General features: G+C 27.1%; 2 protein-coding genes across 6 annotated transcripts; both read right to left on the bottom strand.

Moving 5' to 3' along the window:
* Positions 1-6266: 6266 nt before the first annotated feature.
* On the bottom strand, positions 6267-9134 carry LOC101490312 (la-related protein 6C-like). 2 transcript variants are annotated; one of them, NM_001364969.1, is made up of 10 exons: positions 8610-9083; positions 8453-8534; positions 8276-8370; positions 8120-8191; positions 7933-8012; positions 7554-7632; positions 7403-7450; positions 7252-7320; positions 7018-7146; positions 6267-6785 (listed from the first exon to the last, which is right to left on the bottom strand). In NM_001364969.1, exons 1-10 carry the CDS (start codon positions 8988-8990, stop codon positions 6543-6545), a joined length of 1278 nt encoding a protein of 425 aa, NP_001351898.1. In that variant the 5' UTR covers positions 8991-9083; the 3' UTR covers positions 6267-6542. The 2 variants fall into 2 exon arrangements, with proteins under 2 accessions (NP_001351898.1, XP_073225499.1); XM_073369398.1 differs by having other exon boundaries at positions 6635-6769; positions 8610-9134.
* A 4613-nt stretch (positions 9135-13747) lies between these two features.
* LOC101489766 (myb family transcription factor EFM) lies at positions 13748-16551 on the bottom strand. 4 transcript variants are annotated; one of them, XM_004505125.4, is made up of 5 exons: positions 16036-16551; positions 15646-15902; positions 15100-15508; positions 14525-14601; positions 13748-14270 (listed from the first exon to the last, which is right to left on the bottom strand). In XM_004505125.4, exons 1-5 carry the CDS (start codon positions 16247-16249, stop codon positions 13992-13994), a joined length of 1236 nt encoding a protein of 411 aa, XP_004505182.2. In that variant the 5' UTR covers positions 16250-16551; the 3' UTR covers positions 13748-13991. The 4 variants fall into 4 exon arrangements, with proteins under 4 accessions (XP_004505182.2, XP_004505183.2, XP_012572500.1 ...); XM_004505126.4 differs by having other exon boundaries at positions 14525-14598; positions 16036-16386; XM_012717046.3 differs by having other exon boundaries at positions 14138-14270; positions 14514-14601; positions 16036-16387.
* Positions 16552-22533: the final 5982 nt, after the last annotated feature.

Genomic DNA, 22533 nt, shown 5'->3' with positions numbered 1-22533 from the left:
CTACTTTAAAGTATATGTTAATGATCGATGTTGAATTTTGTTACTCAAGTATTGAATTTTGTCGTCTGCTAGTTGTTATAATATTAGAAGGACTCGATGTTGCTGTTTTATAATCTGTTACTCAAGTGTTGAATTTTGTCATCTACTAGTTGTTATAATATTTGAAGGACTCGATGTTGTTGTTTTATAATTTGCTACTTAAGTGCTGAATTTTGTAATTTGCTAGTTGTTATAATATTGGAAGGACTCGATGTTGTTGTTTTGCTAATCTAGGATATTGATTTCTAAATATACTTGTTATGGATTCATTTACATTTCAGAAAGAATTGAACAAATATAGTAATGAGGTTGGAACGTCTCAATCACTCTAAAACACACAATGTTCTGTGTCTTAGAAGAATGATATATTTTCTCGAGTACAAGGACCGTTTAAGAAGGGACATGTGCGATGTATGGGCAAGTTTCTTAAATCTAAAAAATCAGAAGTTTATGTGTCTGAAAATGGAGAGTTACGTGATAGAGTTAAACATATGAAAAATTTGTTGGCAAATGTTATGACCTTGATTCAAAATCGATTTTTTGGAGAATATATTAATTACATAATCCAAGTTGTGCAACAAGTATATAATTTTTTATCGATCTTCATATGTAACATACAAGTTGATTTGTAGGTTTAGTATTTATCTTATTTATATTTAATATCTTCTATTTTCGTGATAGATTCTCGATACTTTTAGTGCTCCTAATCATTTGAATTCTCTTAGTTCAGACAACAACGAAGATAATAAAAATGGTATTTAGTTGATTTTAATTAATTTTTATAAAATTATATTTTCTTTATTTTTTACATTCGAATAGTATTATTTTTTTACTTTTTATTGCTTGTAGGTGAAGATTAAAAGCTATTTTGTTGATGAGGATGAAGTTTCGGCAATTAGGTGGATGTGATTTTCTTTAATTTTTTGAGATTGATATATAAGACTTTGATGCGTTAGTAAGACAATCTTTTTTATGATTATTAAATATTCTAAAGTACTCTCATTTAGAAATAGTTTATCTATTTTCAATTTCATACATGTTTGTAAGATTTTACGTTAATTTTGAATATATGATATTGAACTTTTATTATATATATATATATATATATTATTGTGTATTTATATTATAATTTAATTAATTTTGCACAATAAAATTATTAAATAACAAATATTTGTCCAAAAGAAAAATTATTGTCAAAATCTATATCTAATGAATTCAAATCTCACTAAATTGTATAGTAACGGAGACAAAACAATAGGTGTATAATTTACAAAGTTATCCAAATTTTTATGCCCAAAGTATAAAAGTTGTAGGTAAAATTCTTAGTTTTGTCAATGAATAAACGTTCGTCACTATAGGTCATTGTAACGGTAAAAACCGTTAATATTTGTTGATTATTGATTATATATAAAAATGCAGTTGGTATATGTTTTTCGCCATGGTAGACATTTATCTGTCTGTCACAGTAAGTCAAATTTCTTGTTGTGTTAGTGTATATATTTTATGATAATAAAAAAAATTACCCTGCAACTGATCATAAATCCTTTTATATATGTCTTTTAAAATATTTAGTCTCAATGTCCACTTTAATATTTATACTGTTTACAAATTAGATCATTTTTAAAATTATGATTTTAATATTTATTTTTTATAAATAATTCATTAAATTTCTATTCAAAGATAATATCCTACTTAACAAAATATAAATGTATATTTTAATATAATTTTCTATGTAATTTATTATTTTCTTTTTTGGTGTATATCTATTTATTTATTTATTTATTTATTTATTACTCTCATCAACCCTACCTAAATTTAAAATTTAACCCTCATCAGCCCTTTCTCTAGAGTGGTTGAAGATAGCCTACTGAGAACACAACTCAATTCATAGAGGTTCCGAGAAAACAAGTTTTTGATAAAGTCTTATATTTGTTTTTTGTGTAGCCCTAAAGCAGAATTAGAAAACCTCCAGTGTTTTATTTATTGTTTTATTTATATAAAGTGTGAGTTTAATTATGCTATCTACTTTGATGGACCAAACATTTCTTTGTTTGTATTTAATGTTCACCGGTAAAATACTTTTTATTAGTAAATTTTCTTTTGAACTTATATTTTACTAATGTTTCTGTATTTTGTATATGTTAGTTGTTAGAAAAAAATCCATAACCTTAAATAAAATTAATGTCTAAAAAATCGTTAACATAATATTAAATATTACAAAACTTAGCATTAGAAATAATAATATTTAAATTACATTAAAATTTATCTTTTATATTTTAAGATAAACTACATTTTGATGCAGTGTAAGTGTAAAAAAAAGTTACTTTTTTATTGTATAAAAAAGAAGTTACTTTTTCAAATAGTCAGTAAATAAATAATTGATATAATTGCAATTTTAATAATTTTAATAATTTTATTTTTATTAATTTATAAAATTAGTTTTTCTATTTTAAAAGTCAATAAATTGATCTGAATTTTTAACTAAAAGATAATGAATGACGTGAGATGATTAAAATAATGTGACATATGATACAATGATGTAGAGTGATTAACACCCATGAAATTAAAATAAAATATCATAAAAGTTTAACTTTTTACTTCAGAATTTTTTTATATTTTTAATTTAATCAATGACATATGAATAATTAATGCATCTAAATGATTCTATATCATATAATTATATGTCACGTCATTTAAAATATATCGTCATTTTTTAGTTCAAAAATTTGAGAGAGGACTAATACTTTTGACTTTTAAAATAGAGCGATCAATTCCGTGAACTAGTGATAATAAAGGGACTAAAACTATAATTAAATTAAAAAAGAATCAATTTTTTTAAAATTTTGAAAAAAAAAATTAGAAGCCGCAAAAAATCCACTACTTTTCTTTCTTAAAGTACATTTTTTTAATAGGAAATTTATGTGATTTTTTATTTTATTTTTGAAATTTTTAAAACAAAAAAAATTAATTTTAAAAAATATATGATTTTGTTTTAATTTTCAGAAAATTTTAATGTCAATAAAGAAATCTTTAAAAATATTATTTATTTTAAAAAATATTAAATGGTATTATTTAGTTTAAGAATAAATGTAAATTACATATGATCATAATTTCCAACATCGTCGTGTACACATCTCTAAAGTTGTTGTCACATTATCAAATTAAAATTCAGATAGAAAAAAGAGACCAAATATTAACAATTTTATAAATAGAAAACTAAAATTGTAGATTTGATAAAATGAGGGAATAAAACTATATTTTAGGATATATATTTACAATAATATTCTTGTATAAATAAATTGATTATGCATGTATTGTGATCATTTAATTACAAAAAATAAAATAAAAAAAGACACATTTCTATTCTAATTCCTAATTCCATTTCATTTCTCATTCTAAAAAAATGATATTTCATCAAATTTTGGATTAAGATTATGTTTGGAGGACCAAAAATGTGAACAAATAAAATGGAATAACTATTTTCGTGATTCAGCTAAAATAGGTATATATATATATATATATATATTAATATTAAAACAAGAGTTATTAAAACAGATGAATGAAATGGTTTGACTCTTTTCCAACTTAATAGGAGGTTTTAAATTTGAATCCACTTTTAAAAATGTAGAAACATTAAAACTCTTGAACTTAATTTTGGTAATTAGGTATGGTTCTACTTAGCTCGAAGAATTAAACAATCCAATTAAAGAAAGAAATACCTAATTTTACACCCAAAAACTATTTAATACGTACTGACTCCATCTCCTATTTTTTTTTAAATACAATAAAATCATTTTGTAATTGTTTGTTGAAATCGTTTTGATTTATAACCCAAAAATTATAAAAATAAAATAAAATACAGTGGCATAACCTATAACTGAGTAAATTAAAGACAACAAACTCAAAACTTTACATTTTATCAACGGAGCAAACAAAAAACTAAAATATACAATTTGTAAAATAATTAACCATATTACTTGTAAGCCTTTTTCCTTTGTAAAATAAATACATTATATTTTTAGTCCTAAAACCCTTGCGTTAGTGGATGGTCAGTCCCAATATTTACGGTGCATATAAACTAAATTAAATTTTAAGATTATATATTCAATCCTTATTTTTGCCTAAACAAAATATTCAATCCTTATTTTTAAGAAATAATTTATCAATTTCATTTTTATGGAAAATATCTTATTTCACCAAATCTAAATTTCATTTTTCATAGAAACTTTTTTATATAATTTATTATTTTTTAAATGATGTAATGTATACAAATTAAATTTTTACAATATTACCATTAAATCCTATATTCATTATTACTTTTACTAAACCCTACTTTCCTATGTTTTTTTTTATACAAGCGATTATTTATGAGTGATGTTTCGTAATAGTGCATGAACTTGTACATGAATAAATAGAGATTAATATAATTATTATTAGAAAATATTTCTTACCTATATATTGAATTTAAATCTTTTTTTTTTCTTCCGAATATCATAAAGTCATTTGGTCAAATAAATATAAGCTAAAACTTGTTGTTATGTACATTTATAATAACAAAAGCCAATCAATCATTAATTATTTTATTTGTATTCACTAATATATATATATATATATATATATATATATATATATATATATATATAAAGTTTTATAATTTCATAAATCATTATAAATATTTTATTTAACTTTGAGTTTTTTAAATTAATTAACAAGGAAATCAACATTAACTTAGTTATATTTATATAAAAATGTAAAATGCATATACCAACATGAGAAAAATATGTGATTCAATGGACATTGATATTAATTTATATATATTCTTTTAACTATTTGATTTATAGGTTTAGTGTCAACTATTACAATTTTTTTCATTAAAAAATCACTTTTTTAATAAAAAAATTAATCACTTTTTTAATAAAAAAATTAATCACTTTTGTATGTCATCATTACTTTGTTACAACATTTTAAAAAATGTAAAAATAAAAATAATTTAAAAACTGACTTTGATTCAAATGAAAAGGCATTTTTAGTATATTTTCAAAAATATAATTTTTTATAATTAATTTTTTAAAAAAAATCACTACGACAGACAAACACAAAATATCTCATATTTTTTTAAAAATATTTAAATTATTGAATATTAATTTTAAAATATCTTATATTTTTTAAATATTTAAATTATTGAATATCATTTTTTTAAATTATGTATAAAAGGATGCACGGATGTTTATATTTGTTCAAGGGTGGTTCTCATAACACTCTTTAATTTAGCTTTATTGTTGTTTTTATTGTTTTCTCTCTTTTTCTTTTGTTATTTTTTCTCTTCCTTCACTTTCATATATAATTTTAGCTTTTAGAAAAATATTAATCAAATACTCTATTATAATTGATTAGTTTAATTTTTAAAGAAAATATCTTGTTTCACGAAATACAAATTTAATTTTACATTGAATTTTTTAAGCTATTTTTTGTTTTCCTGATAAATATGACAATGCATGCAAACTATTATTTTATAATGCAAACATTAAATTAGATATTCCGTAATAAAAAAAATGTAATCCAATTTCCTTATTGCTTATACTAAATCCTTATGAGAATGCTTCCGACATGTTTTCAAATTATTTTTGAACTAAAGTAATTAGACAAATTATCTTGATTCTCTATTGTGAATGATTGGTAGCACTCTAATAACACCACATGTTAGATTCCAATCATATAAACTTGTAAATTCTATATGAATCCTTCCATAATTGACACGCCTCGATTGGTGCATATTATATGTTTACTTCAAATATTGTGTTGAATGTTGTTTTCATATTATGTGTCGTATCCTCAAAAGTTTAACTCGGTATTTTGAATTAAAATAGTATTTTGAGTTAGAATACTGAGGAAGTATTGAAAAAGAAGTTAGGAATTTGATCTCTGCTATTAAAATTTTGTTATTTTCACTAACAAACTAACCATTAACATGTGTTCAATGTTCATAATGATTAAGTTTTGCTGGTAAATCAATTTATTAATAAATATAGAAGGAAATGGATTCTCGATATTTCTTATTCCCTCAAGTTCCTCTAATACTATAATTTTAGAAATATAATCATTAATAGTGTGATATTAGATGAAGTTCAAATATCCTTTAATACTACAAATCACCTTAAAACTTAAGATATGAAGATGACCATTTTCCCCAAAGGGGACAGTTTCACAAAGGGAGAATTTTAAACTTCTAAATCTCTTATTCAAACTCATAACATTTTAGTGTACGAGAATAATAAGTACTAATTTCTGACATAAAAAATGACATCACTCTAATTAAGTTGCATGCTAAGGCAACATGCTATAGGATAATTGTAGTCGTTGTCATCTAACATACAACACTATACACCTTGAATTATTACTAAATTGGTAACATCTAAAAAAAAGTTTGCAGCTTTGTTAAGAAAAACAAAACAAAAACTCCTAAATTTCACTATAGGGGAAAATTTTGGCAAGTACAATACCCATTACTCCTGAGGTGAAGTGGGAGAACTAATTGGCTTGCCTCGTCCCATGGCGAAACCTCTTGTACCATCCGGCATTCTAGGGCCCTTGGCGTTGGGTTTAGTTGATACTTCACTCAGGACGAGGCTGCTTGATGGAGATGGCGGCGCAAGCAAGCCTCGTCCAGTGTGGTTTTGAGGGCGTCCTCTTCCCTTTCCACGCCCTCTAGCCCACCCTTTCTTTGATCCTACTGAAGTTTCATCACCCTTCCAGTTTATCAAATACAACATAATAGCCTCATTTCAGAACTTGTCATATGTAGTATATATTGAATTTGATAAAGAAAAAGTCCTCGATGTCGTCAATATATATAGGGTCGGGATCAGTTGACACCAAGTCTCAAATTTAGCATACTTACATATTTAATGATATCTATCATAATATGACATGTGTGCATAAAAAAAAGCCAATGTTTTGTATAAATGCAATGACACTTACATTATTGTCAACACATAATTCAGTGTTGTTTGGATGAGAAGAATCTTCGGCAGTTTCAGAATGTAAATTCTCATCTTCATCTAGATAGCCATCAAATTCTGATTTTCTATTCTTCAAAACAGATTTTGGCTGCACATTTTAGATTAAAAACAATTCATGAGAAGATCATATAGAATTAAAGAGGTACTTACTATAGAGGTACAATAGCATTGAATATTGATAACTAGTACATACCGAGCATCTAAGCAGCAATCTTACTCGCATCCCTTTCCTCCAATTCCTTTCATCATTTAACTTCTCAACCTAAAAAAAGTAGGAAACATTTTCCTATTATTGTTGTATTAATCAATTGCATCTTAAATATGTTCTTGAAGAGTTAACTCACAGCTTTGTCAGCTACATCCGATGACTCATATTCCACAAGTGCATGTAGCTTAATAGTGGCAAGTAACAAACGGTGAGAAATCCTTGCATATATCATTTACCTTAAATACCAAGACAACACAGAAATATGGTATATGCCATTGTTTTTGTACCTTGTTACAGATGAGGAAATCGCCTTTTGGGCGTGAAGAATTTGGTTCTTGGGGATGACATATTCGTATCGTTTTCACACTGTTAAAAAATTATCCATCAATACATCAATGATATTAATCGCAGATCGTAAAAAATAATAGTTTGTTTAATTTCTGCTATGGAAGAGCGCTATAATGCTATAGCACCACTATTTAACAACATTTTGTGCAAAATAGCGTAGCACAGAACAATAGAACAATGACAATCTATTTGAATTCCATTATACTATAGCGCCGCTATTTAACAAGGCAACAAAACATACAATGTTTTCAAAATGTAATAAAATGCAAGAATGTAAAATCCATATAATTAAATAAAGGGTGAAAAGAGGAAATCCACCTCCCAACTACAGTAAATATTTTCTGAAGATTTTGATGAGAATGATCATCAGGTAAATTCTCTGCCACAACAGTACGAGACTGCAATAAAAAATAAAAAATAAAGTAATTTGCATCAAGCTACAATCAAAAGAAATTTAGCAATAATCATAAACTAAAAAACAAATCATCTTGTATTGTTGGTTTACCTGTAATTCGTCTTTCTCCTTTTCAGTGAAAGGATGTTTGCGTTTAACCTTCTTAGCATCAACACTCAAAACCTTAAAATCATTGCAGTGTCAGAGAACAAAATATTGAACAAGACTAAAGTAATGCCTTTGTTCTATTGTATAAAAAATACTCACAAGTTTAGAAGAATGGCGAATAGCTTGTGTAAGAAGGTGGATGTTAGTAACAAGTGCCTTGATCTTTTTGGTAGAAGCAATCACAGTAATTGGAACTATGAGGAAAAGCAAAAGTTGATTAAATGTTAGAAGCTAATGAAGTAAAAGATTAAATAAACAACATTGGAAAATCCTTACCATAACCTTCAGGATCCTTATTCATCTGTTTCTGGAAAGATTCATTTGCTATCAAGCTAAGGTCACTGAATTGATACTCCACCTATTACACAGTCAATTAAATAAGAATTTAAAACAAAAATGAATACAAAATATATGATGAATAAAGTAGAAGCACCTGTTTGACGATCTTTTGTTGGAGATCAGGGTTGAGGAGATTCTTATTGGAGCAATTGGGGAGAGGAACATTGGCATTGGGGATCAAACATGTAGGGTCTTGATCCCCAACGTAGAACCAATCAGATTCACCAGAGCCACCAAGAATCTGGAAGCATGGATAAAAATAACCAGAAATTGGCACGTGTGCATGCTGCGACCTTGGAACAAATTCAGGCGCTTGAACATTGAATTTGAAACTGGAATTACTTGTTTCTTGTTGAGGTTCTTTTTCTTGATTTTCATGGATCTTATCTTCGGGTTGTGCTTGTGCCATTTTGTTTAATTTTCTCTCTCTCTCTGCTTGTGAGAAACGGTGAAATGTATGTGTTTCCTCCCTCATCAGAAACTTAATAACTATTTTTGTCTCAATATTGTTGAATCCACATTTTGCGTCTTTCTCTTACACTAAAACCGTCACTTCTCGCCTTTTGACTAAATCTTTTAAGGTTATAAATAAATATATAAATCTCTCAAACTGCACCCGATAATATATATATATATATCCCCTTCCATTTTCTAAAATCCCTCAAACCATGCTCATTCCTCATCCTCATCAAGATATAGTCAACACTATCATCATTTCCTCAATTATCCTGCAGTTTTTTTTAAATGAACGTATTTATCACAATAGTTATTAAATTTGTGTTTTTCTAACTCCATCTTGGTGTTTTGTGATTATTAAAAATACGAGAATTTATAGAAAAAAATGATCGAAAGAGCTTTAGAAGATTGAAATTGAGGAAATTTTCTAGTAAAATTATATTTGATAAAAGATAAAAAAATAATACTCTTATTTGTAGTGGTAAGTGACCTTCTAACTAATTTCTTGAATTAATAACTAATTAATTACCTTAACTAACTATAATTTCAATTAACTATCTTTATTTTTATCAATATATGTGAAACTCTGAATAGAGAAATTTACAAATTTGACAATATATGTGAAACTTTGAATAGAGAAATTTACAAATTTGAGTTTTCATTACAAGTAAGATAAAATATCTTGTGCGGTCCTATAATTTAATTTCAATAACAATTTAATTTTTTTTTATTTTTTATTTTTTTATTTATTTAATTTTAAATAATAATTTGACTATTTTAAAATGGCAACAATACTATATTTTTTCTTACTTAAATTCAAAAAATTCATCATTATCTTTAAACAAAACCTAAAAACTTTATTATCAATTTCAAGAAAATGCATATATTCATCAAATTCATAACTCAAATATTCAAATAAATTTATCTTATTGTCTCCAATTACAATAACAACATCAAATAAAGAACATGCACTTTAAGATTTGATCCTCAAATCACCAATAAAATATATTTTTCTTTCTATCATTCTCTAAATCAAACTCCTAAATTATTTATTTAAACATACACTTTATTTGATGGATTTGATGTTGTTGTTATTGAGATGAAAATTTGAGTTTATTTAAAGATTTAAATTATAAATTTGATGAAAATCTAAATTTTGTTGAAAATGATAATTAATTTTCTTGATTTTGTTTGAATATAGTGATGAATTTTTATAAAAAAAAGATAACATTATTGACATTTTAAAATATAAAGTATCAAATTGTTGTTTAAAATTAAGTAAAAAAATGACTAAATTGTTATCTAAAATTAAATTGCAGGACGAAATATTTATTTTACCTACGATTAATCTAAAAAACTAAAATGACAACAATAAAAACAAAAAATTAGAAAACTGTAACCCCAAAAGAGATTAAAGCATTACAAGTCCAAAGCCCAATACAAGTTGCTGACTTGCAGGCCCTTGATGTTATGTGGCTCGTTTTAAGCCCAAAAAAATGCAAGTTGGATCCTCTTTCTTTCTCTAAATGGATCTTCCAATATTAGCAAGGGTCTCGAGCTATTTCAGGTCCGGTTCATCCAACATTCAATTAATAGGGGTATTAAAAAAAATAAAAAGTTAAATCAAATTGTATAACTGAATTGAAGTGATTTATAAAAATTGAAAATTAAACTATTTTTTTAAAAAATAATTTATTAATCGAACTGATTTTTAAAAACTAAAATCGAACTGATTTTCAATTCAAAAAAACTGAACAGATTTTTAATTCAAAAAAACTAAAATCAAATTTAGTTTTTTAGAAGTAATTATGTTGACATATAAAAACAAAAACAAAAAACTAAGTTAAAATTAATTCGATTCGGTTGAGAATAATGAATCAATTTATTGATTTATAAATCAGTTCGGTTTAATTTTTAAACTAAAAATTGGTTCAACTCAATTTTTTTAAATTAAAAACCAATTAGATTCAATTTGAAAAATAACTGAATTTTATTTACCTCTACTATTAATAATTGATATAACTTCAAAAAAGAAAAACAATGATAAAATAAATGTTAAATTAAAAACAAATCTTATCGCCTTATTCAGATATATATAATTTCATGTTTGTCTCATGGGATCCAAGTCAACAATCTGACAGTAAAAGCATAACTTGATTGATATTTTGATCGACTATATATTTTAATAGTCCATAAAAATGATTTTGTATCACTCTCAAAATCTTTGCCAAGATATATTTCAAATTTCATCACCTTTTGGATTACCATCACGTACTTTTCATTTGCTCAAAAGTCAAAATCCCTTTAATATTCTACACATTAATTGAATATATATTATCTTTTACTACAAAGGTGTAACTCCATTTGAAAAACTAATTTATAAAGGGAGAGATTGTCTCTCAGAAATAAATAAATATATTTTCATATGATATATATCTTATAGAACTTTCAACACAAGTTATAAGTCATTTCTATTTGGTGTAACCAATAAAAGAAAACAAAAGGAGGATATAAGGGGAGTAGAAGGATATTTGGTTATTAAAGAAAATATCATAATCTTTAATTTAAATGAAATGTTTAATTGTAATTTTAGTCTCTTTATTTTAACGTTTATTTATTTTTATTGATTTACGAAATCGGTCATCTTATTTTAAAAGTCAACAATTTTTATCCTTCATCTAACAAATAATGATGTGAATTGCTTTAAATAACGTAAAATATGATACGATGATATAAAATAATTAACACGTTTGAAATTGAAATAAAACGCAGTAAATATTTAGTTTTCAACTTCAATTTTTTTTTTATATTTTTAATTTAATTAATGACATATGAATAATTAATATACCTAGATGATTCTATATCATATAATTGGATGTTACGTCATTTAAAATATTTCAAATTATTATTATTTTTAGTTTAAAAATCTAAAAGAAATATCAAAACTGTCGATTTTTAAGATAGAATAATCAATTATGTGAATAAATAATATTAGAGAGACTAAAACTGCAATTACATTTAAATAAAAAGAATTTATGACGTTAAATACAATTTATATAATAAAATATAAAAAAGATATTTGATATGTTAGAGTCCTATTTAAAGTCTCTATTATTTTTATTTACATATAATGTTATAATGTGTGTCTAAAGTTCGATAACATTTTTTTATTTAAGAAAAAGAGAATTTATTGTCTCATCAATCAATTAAAGAAAACGAAATCATATAGAGCAGCATAATTCTCAACAAACATGACATACTCACAAGATTCTCAACAAATTATATAGAGCAACAAAAAAATTACTTAGAATTTTGGAAATCAAACCAAATACAAATGAAATTAGCAAGGCGAAAATAATAGTAACAATGATTTTATTTTTTGAAGTATTGGTGGGTGGTGGTTGGCCTTTTAACCAAACGCATCTTGACGCGTAGAATAATTGGTGGCATTTTCTTGTTCCACACAAATTCATGCTATGATGGGAAACTACCAGTTGGCTGGTCTTTGAAAGAATCTTTTTTAAGCATAGTTTCTAGGTGGGACATGACACGGTAGATGCTTACATAAATGTAGGGTTTTTATTTTTAATAAATATAAAAATACCTGCCATGTGATTTTTCTATTATGCATGTTTATCAACATTATATATTTACATAATATATTGTCAAGATTTTTTAAATAAGACCAAATATTTAAATTATGGTAGTTGGTTGGGATAAGCTGAACCTGCTAATTTTGGAAGCTGAATAGAATTAAAGATAACAAGAGAGATTCCATCATTTTCACTAGCACATTTCACCAAACAGACAATAATGAATGTATATCTCATAATTATAAATAAATGAATAATATCACTGTGGGCTCCTTCATTATTTTGTTTGCAAGATTCTCCACTATAATTTTGTTTTGGGAAAGTGACTTTTTTGTCATGCTTGAACCTATATTCCGGGTTAATAACTGGACTTTTATTTTTACCACTTAGGGTTACGTTGAAGGACAAAATTATGTTAAAAATTCAAACCTTTGACTAATTCAAATAGGAGTGGATGCAATGTACAATTATTATATATTAGGAATGGTCAATTTAATGATAACACCTTTTTTTTGTGAACTTAATTTCTGTAAATTCTTTTTAGTGGGCACAATAATATATTGATAGTAACATAACCCACACAATTGAGTTAGTAGAAGGATTTAGACTTTGTGCTAAACCAAAATTTGAATCTCAATAGAGAAAATATATCTTTAACTGTGTCGATCCTCCAATTCTTAGCATAAATTATCATCTTTAATTTAAAGTAGTTAGTGAGATAACTTACTGAAAATAATTTTTCCTTAAACAGTTACTTGGTATTGAAATCTCATAGTTTTATTTTAATATTCCCATTAATAAATCACAAATTATCATCCTCAAAGATCCCCTGCTGGTTTCACAAGTGAGAGCTTGCAAAATGGATTCTCTGCAATGAGAACCAGAGCACAAAATGAAATAACAGAGATGTTTCATGTTCAGTGTTTTTGCCAAAAAAAACACCGCATAGTTTGAAGAGAAACACAAAGGTAAGCAAAAAAAAGAGTGATTAATCATGATAAGACATCTCTGAAGTTTATGAAGTGGTTTATTTTGTGTAAATAATAACATAAGGAAATAAATAATCCAGCAAATAGGTCCAATATCCACCAAAACATGCAGAAACATGTCTAAACACTGGACTGATAATATTTCTTCTGGGTTGTAACAAAAAGAAATGAAAGAATTATAAGGAAAAACTATCTGTGTTCTTATCGTGGAATGGAGGATTAATTAAGATTTTAATTCAGAGTCTCAAATCAAAACTCAAGTATAAAAGGCAAGATAAACCTTCAAAAAATTCAATAGCCTCTCTTCGTTTTACCCTCTTCTATGTATCATGTATTATTATTATATTCTTATTTTTATTATTATTATTCTCAATGTAGTAGTAAATTACTCCTCCCATGTATACTTTTATCTGCAAAATTCATGGTAGAGTGTACATCCTATACACCAACTTTTCCAGGTCTTTGAATATGACTTTTCCAGCTATAATTCTCAGATTTTGCATCTTCATCATCTTCCAAGCTATCATCCTCAGTTGGGGATGTTCCTCCCCGGGATCCTGTAGCTAAATGAAGGGGACTTTGTGGAGAACCGGATGCAGAACTGCTACCTTTCGAAGATTCGTTGTATTGTTCTTGAGACATCCACAAACCTCCAAGAACTACAACAGACTGATTACTACTTGAGGCCGGACCTCTCCGTGTATGAAGCCGGTATTTCTGCAATAATAATAAAGAGCTATATATCAAACCTCCAATTCAAACTCGATAAAAGATGCAAATCTCAATCTATGTAGCAGCGACGTTTGGATTGAAGACATGTCTCGTGTCCGACACATATCAGTATCTAACACCGACATGACATAGACGCATGTTATATTCAATCATTTCTATTACACGACACCAGTGTCTTCCTCCAGACACCACATAACCAAGCATGAAGTTAAGAGAATAAAAGAATACCGAAAACTCACTTGCAAATGGCTCTTCACTTCATCGTTGGTTAGGCCATCAACTTGCATGAGTTCTCTAATTTGCTTTGGCGTTGCTGCTGCAGTTTAAAACAAGTTAATTAGACAAATGAACCAAACAAGATGTATTATTATTACAGAATACCAAATCTATGTATGCATAACTGAATAGACAAATCATTTGAACTTGATAAGCCTTCGTATTGACTAGTCTATTAGCATGTTCGGATCTATGTCAAGTCTGATTTTCTTGCATCCCTAAGCTTTTTCAACGTGGTTTTTAGAGACACTATATATAACAGAATCTTCTTCTTGATCTAACATTAAGTAATCCACAACTTTACAAGTAAACTAAACAGAACAAACTACTAATTTCAATCAACACTTCCAGGCATCAAATCCCTAAACTTTTAAGAGTAGCATGAACTTCTAACACATCCATTCATTCACTAATCGATAATTTCCAAATTGGTCAAAATTGGGTGTTATGAAGCCACACAGCAGAAGAAGTAAAATAAATGTACATTTCTAATTTAAGAAAGTGAAATTACTAGTTACTGATAGCTTCAAACTCTAACCTTGAGAACCACCAAGCTTCTGCAACGCACTGACAAATCGCCGGTGCAATTCAGGCGACCAACATCTCCTCTGTTTCCTAGAAGTCTGCTGCGGCTGAAGCGGCCCGGCTCGCAAACTCGGATGCACAGTCGGAGGAGAGGAGGAAACTGCCCTGCTAGAGCTGCCTCTCGATCCCCTCGAACCAAACCCTTCCCTCAAACTTTTCATACCAGGGGTCAAAAGTGATAATCTATTTATAACAGTGTCTTCCTTCTCTTGTTTAGGTGCTGCTAATGTCACTGTTGTCACAGGGACAGAAGAGTATGTTGAGAAAGGCATAAAAGCACTTCCTCCATTCCTATTACTACTACAAGGTTGAAAAATAGGCTCCTCGGCTACAGTCACAGATTGCTCTTCCTCTTCCATTTTCTGTAATCACCACACAAACACAAACTTCAATATAAAAATGGACTTTTTTTTTTTTCTTTTAAAACATTTTGGAGTTAATTAATCTAAACAAATAGTATTCCTTTTTAGTAGTAGGTGTATTGTATTGTAAATTGTACCTTGGTTTCTAATTTATTATGATTATGTTTTTGATCAGATGCATTATTATTAGTAGTTGTGTTGTTGTTGTTCCATAACTGAACAGAACTCATCCAATTCATCTTATCTCTGCATTCATTGTTGTTGTTATCATCGTCGTCATTATTATTTTCCTCACTCTGATCAATCTCTTTCTTCAAAGGAATAAACTCTTCCAAAACTGGTAAAGAATTCTGAACTCTGCATTTTTCCAATTCCTCCTTCAAAACTAAAATTGCTGCCATAAATAGACACATAGAAAAGAAAAAAAGAGTAAAAGCATTAGCCCCAATTAAACTAAATAAAAAAGGGAATAATGGTAATAAAACAAAAAAGAAAGAATTAAAAAGCGAGAATAGAATGAAACGAACCGTCGTTTAAGAGGAACATGCATAGAGGGAGTTCGCGTTTGAAAGCGTCGATCTTTTTGAGTTCGTCTTCTAATCGGGAGAGAAAATCGTGGAGTTTAGAGAGTTTATCGGAGGTAGGTTGAATGGAGGAAAGGTCTAAGAGGAAATCGGAGATGGTTTTGGGAAGAAAAGTTGGTCTTAAATCTAAAGTAAGTTCGGAAGGAAGAGAACCCATTGAATGTTGTTTTGGGGGTTACAGGGGAAGGAAGAAGAAGAAGAAGAAGAAGAAGAAGAAGAAGAAGAGAAATAGTAAGTAGAAGATGCGATGGGATTTATATAAAGAAATAAAATGTGAGGATATTAATTAATATTATTATTGTGGGAATGGAATCGAATAAAATAAAAATGAAGGGAAAAAGGGAAAGTGGGTTAGATAGATAGAGAGATAGATGTGAAGGGAAAATTGGGAATGCGGAGATTCTGCAGAAGGAGAGAGTTAAGAAATAGAAAGCAACGATGACGGAGGTTTTGTGAGTCACTTTCGGATCCTCGCGTATTTAATCCATCTTCACTGCTTCATCACTTCTTTAACCTCATTCGTCTCTTCTTTTTTCTTTTAAATATTATCACTTTGTATCCTACCGGAAAACTATTTTATACAAATTCCATCATTTTTTTTTATGCTGCAGTTATTGTCTCGACTAATTATTCAAATATAATAACATTTTTAAATCAATCATTTTTAGTTAATCTTCAGTGTAAAATTAATATGCGAACCGTGCAATATTATTTTAGCGGTCAATAAAAGTATTATAGGATTATTAATATTATGTTCAAGTGTAATCGAAATTTTGATAATTCTTTTAACTTCACTGTTCATTATTTAACTGAATGTCTGGTTTCACGGTGAAATTGATCAAATTCGTGATTTTGCATAAATTATATATATATATATATTATAGCTAGTTTAGAAAATTAGAGTATTTCATAGTAATTTTGTTAAATTCATTATGAAACAAATCAAAGAGACACTAATTTTCTCACCTCAACCATCAAACTAATTATATATTTTCGTCTTTAATATAATTCGGGACCTTTGAAATTATCTATGGCTTTATTTATTTAAAAGAAATTGAAGGTTATATATATTTTTCAAATTTAAAAATTATAAATTTTAAATGTATTTTATTTCTCAAATTAGTATTATATTATTTCATAATTATTAGGGATGACGATTGAATTCATGTTTGTTGAGTATTAAAAAATATATGCACAATTGAACTAATATTTATTGAGTATCCAATCTCAACCAATTGTTGTCCCTAATATTTATTACAACTAAAAGATGTAAAATAATATTTTGGCCTCGAAATTGTAAAAGGCAAACAATCTAGTCCCTTAAATTTATGAAATAGCAAATTAGTTCATCCCTTTATAAATATTTATTGAATTTTAATGTCTTCTCTATCTTAAATTTGTGAAATCATATTTTTATTCTAAAAAAATAATTCATCAAATTAAAGATCGTCAATTATTGTAGTCCCTCAATCAAAATATATTTAACAAATTTCAACAAAAATTACTAAAACACATACATGTTGGATTTATTATTCTATTTTAGAAGAAGTGACAAAATAACTTAAAACCCACGTACACAACTGTGATGTTCCAAATTTAAATATAGATGAAGATGTACAATCTAATAATGTTAATATTTTTTAATTGAACACAAATAGATGAAGATTTACAATGTAATAATGTTAATATTTTCTAATTGAACTAAGTCTTATCAACATATATGTTGACTTTATATCAGTCTCTTGTTGTGTCAAAACAAATATGGAATCATTAAAATTATGATGATAAGTTTGAAAAAAATAATGAGCCAAAAAATATGTTTGAAAAAATAAATCTACTGAAATATTGATGTTTCATAAATTTGAGTGAATAAATTGATCAGCTCTTACAATTTTAATGACGAAAATTCTTATTTACTCGTTAAAAATATTTTATATTAAAGTTATTTTAAAAATGAACTTTCAAATTACCATATTAAATGAGTTTTTTGTGTTGATGTTTTTGGTTGTGAGTCTCCTTCACATTATTATTTTTATACTTTATTTTTTTCTTTTTAAATAACATTTGTATATTAGTAAAAAAAAAGTAACACTTATATACACACAAATATATATATTAAAATTGTAGTTAGTTATTTGTTTGTATAATTTTCTAATATGCTTTTCCATTTATTTCATTATTTTTATATAAATTTTATTAATTATTTAATTAGATAAAAAATATATAATTTATATAATAGAAGCAACATTATTTTTTATTATATTCTTCTAAAGTAAACAACTTAATTAGTCCAGGAACGCGGTTAATTATTGATACTTTGATAGATTGACAAGTACAACTAATTTTGTCAATACGATATTCAAATATGACATATTATTTAGTAGGATTTTTTATGTCTATAGTCTCACTAACATATTTAAATATTTGAATAAAAAGACATATTTAGATATATCTAATTCATATTAATTAACACATTGTCCAACAAAAATTATGTTGATATATTAATATTTCATGTGTGTTAGTTTAGTTATCTTTAAAGAGATTATTAGACTACCATAACACTAAAAATTCATATACATAATTATAAAGTCTTATATTAGAATTCAAATTATAATATTTAACGTAAAGATATCGATATTTAGAACTGATGTACACTTATAAAAATAAACTCTACTCAAGAGAAATTATAAATATAAATTTTTTTTACTGTTTCTTTATATAATATTGATCCTTTTCAACTAACGTTTATCATGTACAATAACTAATATGTGTTATTTTTTTTATATGTTATTTTTTTTATAAAAAAAAAAAACAGTATATTAAGTGTTATATTAGTATTTTTCCTTCATCAAAATTTGTCGTCCCTAATATTGATATGTTACTAAGTTCCAATTTGGAGTTAAATTTTTCAAGAAAAATAATTTATTTGACGAATTTATGTGTATTATATATATATATATATATATATATATATATATATATATTATAGTTGTGACTGTTTAGAGTGTACAACCACATTAAGTGGTACATTGTGAACAAGTTTTATTTATATTTGATTTTAAGGTTCCATTTATATCATATGGTGTTTATACTAAATATGTTCTCATTTCACGGTTCTTCTCTTTCTTCTTTGATCTTCTCTCCACCATTCAGAACGACATCACTCTCAATCACCAAGATAAAGATGAAGAAGAGAGGGGATTTCCATTGGAACTTACTTCGATCACAAGGAAATAAATAAGAACAAAATAACGTTCACTACGCCAAAAATAGTATTTTACAGCGCTTTTTTTAAGCCATTTACAATGCTTTTTCAAAAAAAAAAAACGTTGTAGAATCCAGCGCTGTAAAATGATACAACAGCGCTCTTTAAAATAAAAAAGCGTTGTAAATCCCTTCTAAAAACGCGCTGCTTGTTGTACTAGTTTTACGGCGCTTTTTAAAAAAAGCGCTGTAATAAGTGCATTCCTTTATTTTAGTTAGATCTCTTTCTGATATTATATCAACAATCTCCTTCATGAATCGCAATATATATGATCCACAGTCTATGTTGTTAGTTTGACAAGGACACTATAAAATAAAACATATAAGTCAATAAATATTTGTGCATTGATTGTTAATGAAATTTTAAAGGCATATATTTCAAACCTTTATTGGAATCCATGTGATTTATTTGACTTTTGTTTCGACACTGTAACACCCATTTGAGTTCAGAAAACTTGTAAAACACTATCAAATAAATGTGATTATTAGTATTAACAAACACATTATATATACATATGTGTGTAAGAAATAAATGAATACAATACCTGAAGAGTGCGAAGAAATACGTAGGGTTCGTAGGGTTACGGTTTCGTTTAAGAAGGAACAGCGAGAATGCGCAGAAATACGAACGGTTCGTAGGACAGAGTAGGGTTCGCAATGAAAAGAGTACGTAATAATGTTCGTAGGAATAATAACAAATATGAAGATGGTTTGCAATGGAGATGGTTAACAATATGGTTCGTAGGGACAGTAGGGTTCCCAATGAGAAGGACACTGAAGCTTAGTAAAGTTTATGTAATGAAGAGGAAACTGAAGGGTTTAATGTTATATATAAAATCTTATTACAGCGTTCTTTAAAAAAAAAATGAGGTCTTTTACAGCGCTCTTTAAAAAAACGCTGTAATAGGCTTTTAAAAAATAAAATAAGGATGTCTTTTACAGCGTTTTTTTAATGTAAGAAATAAATGAATACAATACCTGAAGAGTGCGAAGAAATACGTAGGGTTCGTAGGGTTACGGTTTCGTTTAAGAAGGAACAGCGAGAATGCGCAGAAATACGAACGGTTCGTAGGACAGAGTAGGGTTCGCAATGAAAAGAGTACGTAATAATGTTCGTAGGAATAATAACAAATATGAAGATGGTTTGCAATGGAGATGGTTAACAATATGGTTCGTAGGGACAGTAGGGTTCCCAATGAGAAGGACACTGAAGCTTAGTAAAGTTTATGTAATGAAGAGGAAACTGAAGGGTTTAATGTTATATATAAAATCTTATTACAGCGTTCTTTAAAAAAAAAATGAGGTCTTTTACAGCGCTCTTTAAAAAAACGCTGTAATAGGCTTTTAAAAAATAAAATAAGGATGTCTTTTACAGCGTTTTTTTAAAGAGTGCTGTAAAAGACCACCTTATTTTATTTTTTTAAAGCCAATTACAGCGCTTTTTTGAAGAGCGCTGTAAAAGACCACCTTATTTTATTTTTTAAAGCTTATTACAGCGCTTTTTTAAAGAGCGTTGTAAAAGACCACCTTATTTTATTTTTTAAAAGCCTATTACAGTGTTTTTTTAAAGAGCGCTGTAAAAGACTACCTTATTTTATTTTTTTTAAAGCCTATTACAACGCTTTTTTAAAGAGCGCTGTAAAAGGTCTCCTTATTTTATTTTTTAAAAGCCTATTACAACGCTTTTTTAAAGAGCGCTGTAAAAGACATTCTTATTTTATTTTTTATAAAGCCTATTACAGCGCTTTTTTAAAGAGCGTAGTAAAAAACCTCTTTATTTTATGTTTTTAAAGTCTATTACAGCGTTTTTTTAAAGAGCGTTGTAAAATACCGCTTTATTTTATTTCTTAAAAGCATATTACAACGCTTTTTTAGAAGTCTTTTAAAGCGCTTGTTCAAAAGCGCTGTAAAAGACCTCCTTATTATATTTTTTAAAAGTCTTTTACAGCGCTTTTCCAAAAAGCGCTCTAATAGGTCCTTTAATTATGTGAAAGCGCAAGTCTTTTACAGCGCTTCTCAAAAAAGCGTTGTTGTATTCTCCGTTATTTTTAAAATATCATACAACAGCGCTTATATTTAATAAGCGCTATAAAAGACGTGCTATAAAATGTCATTTTTGGCGTAGTGGTTGAGAACTTAAAACTAAAAATCACATAGAAAACTTCAAAGCAATTCAAACATAGACATGAGCAACCTAAATTCATAATTAACAAACTATCAAAATTGTTCATTATGTTAGAGAGTTAGATTTGATGAACTGGGAAGAGGGAGGCAAAAAATGATTCTATGATATAGGATAAGAAAATGGTAGGAGTGGGTGGTGGAGGTACTATTTTCTTAGGGGCTGACGAAGATACATGCGATGGACTTAGTGAATGGGAAGAAAAGGGAGAGGGATAAATTTTTTTATGTTGAGGGTGTACTGTTAAATTTGGTTGAACATCTTAATCTAGTGATAAAAAATTGTTGTGCATAATACACCACTTGTATACCTTGTACGGTAGCCTAGAGTTGATGAATAAATACAAATTTATTTCTTTTAAAAAAATATTGTTTATAGGTTATATTCCGATTACACCAAAATATCCTACATCGTTTAACAATCAATATTGAAGATAATTTATAAACTACTCATATATTCCTTAAACATTGCGATGTCTTTTCATAAAATATAAAACTGCGATGGCTCAGAACAGACCCAAAGTGGCCAACACTTTAGAGACATGCTACTGCAGACTTAGAGTCGAAACAATGAACAATGACGTCATATATGAAAACAAATCCACGCGGATCTATGTCACACAATAGAAACTACGTAATTCCAGTTATATTAAAAAATCTCACATCGTTTGGTAATTAAGACTAAAGTAAATTTATAAACCACTCTCACACTCCTCAAATCACTTAAATATATTTTTGCAAATGATAAAATCATCTAAAATAAACCATACTTCAAAAATATTACGAACTTGAAATCATAAAAATTAAATTGAAATCTACTCTTTGTAAAATTTATTAATAAGACACTAATTTCACTATCGCAATATTATAATCAATCATACAAGATGTTTGTGATGATAATTATGTTTGGTCTAATAGAGAAGTCGACCTGAAAAACCTTTTATCTCCCTATTTAATTTAATTGGTTTATTTTTCTTCTTATTCCATCGCACTCAT

Source organism: Cicer arietinum, chromosome 6, assembly GCF_000331145.2.
Source record: "Cicer arietinum cultivar CDC Frontier isolate Library 1 chromosome 6, Cicar.CDCFrontier_v2.0, whole genome shotgun sequence".
In the NCBI taxonomy this organism is placed as follows: Eukaryota; Viridiplantae; Streptophyta; class Magnoliopsida; order Fabales; family Fabaceae; genus Cicer; species Cicer arietinum.
Note: the sequence above shows the minus strand (reverse complement) of the source record. Positions and strands in the feature narration are given on the sequence as shown.

Coding starts and splice junctions, on each gene's coding strand:
- LOC101490312 (NM_001364969.1), bottom strand. CDS start 8,990: ATGAGGGAGGAAACACATACATTTCACCGTTTCTCACAAGCAGAGAGA. Junction 8,535..8,609: donor AACAAAAGATCGTCAAACAG/GTGCTTCTACTT, acceptor ACTGTGTAATAG/GTGGAGTATCAATTCAGTGA. Junction 7,451..7,553: donor ATTTCCTCATCTGTAACAAG/GTACAAAAACAA, acceptor GCCACTATTAAG/CTACATGCACTTGTGGAATA.
- LOC101489766 (XM_004505125.4), bottom strand. CDS start 16,249: ATGGGTTCTCTTCCTTCCGAACTTACTTTAGATTTAAGACCAACTTTT. Junction 15,903..16,035: donor CATGTTCCTCTTAAACGACG/GTTCGTTTCATT, acceptor TATTTATGGCAG/CAATTTTAGTTTTGAAGGAG. Junction 14,271..14,524: donor AAGTGAAGAGCCATTTGCAA/GTGAGTTTTCGG, acceptor TTATTATTGCAG/AAATACCGGCTTCATACACG.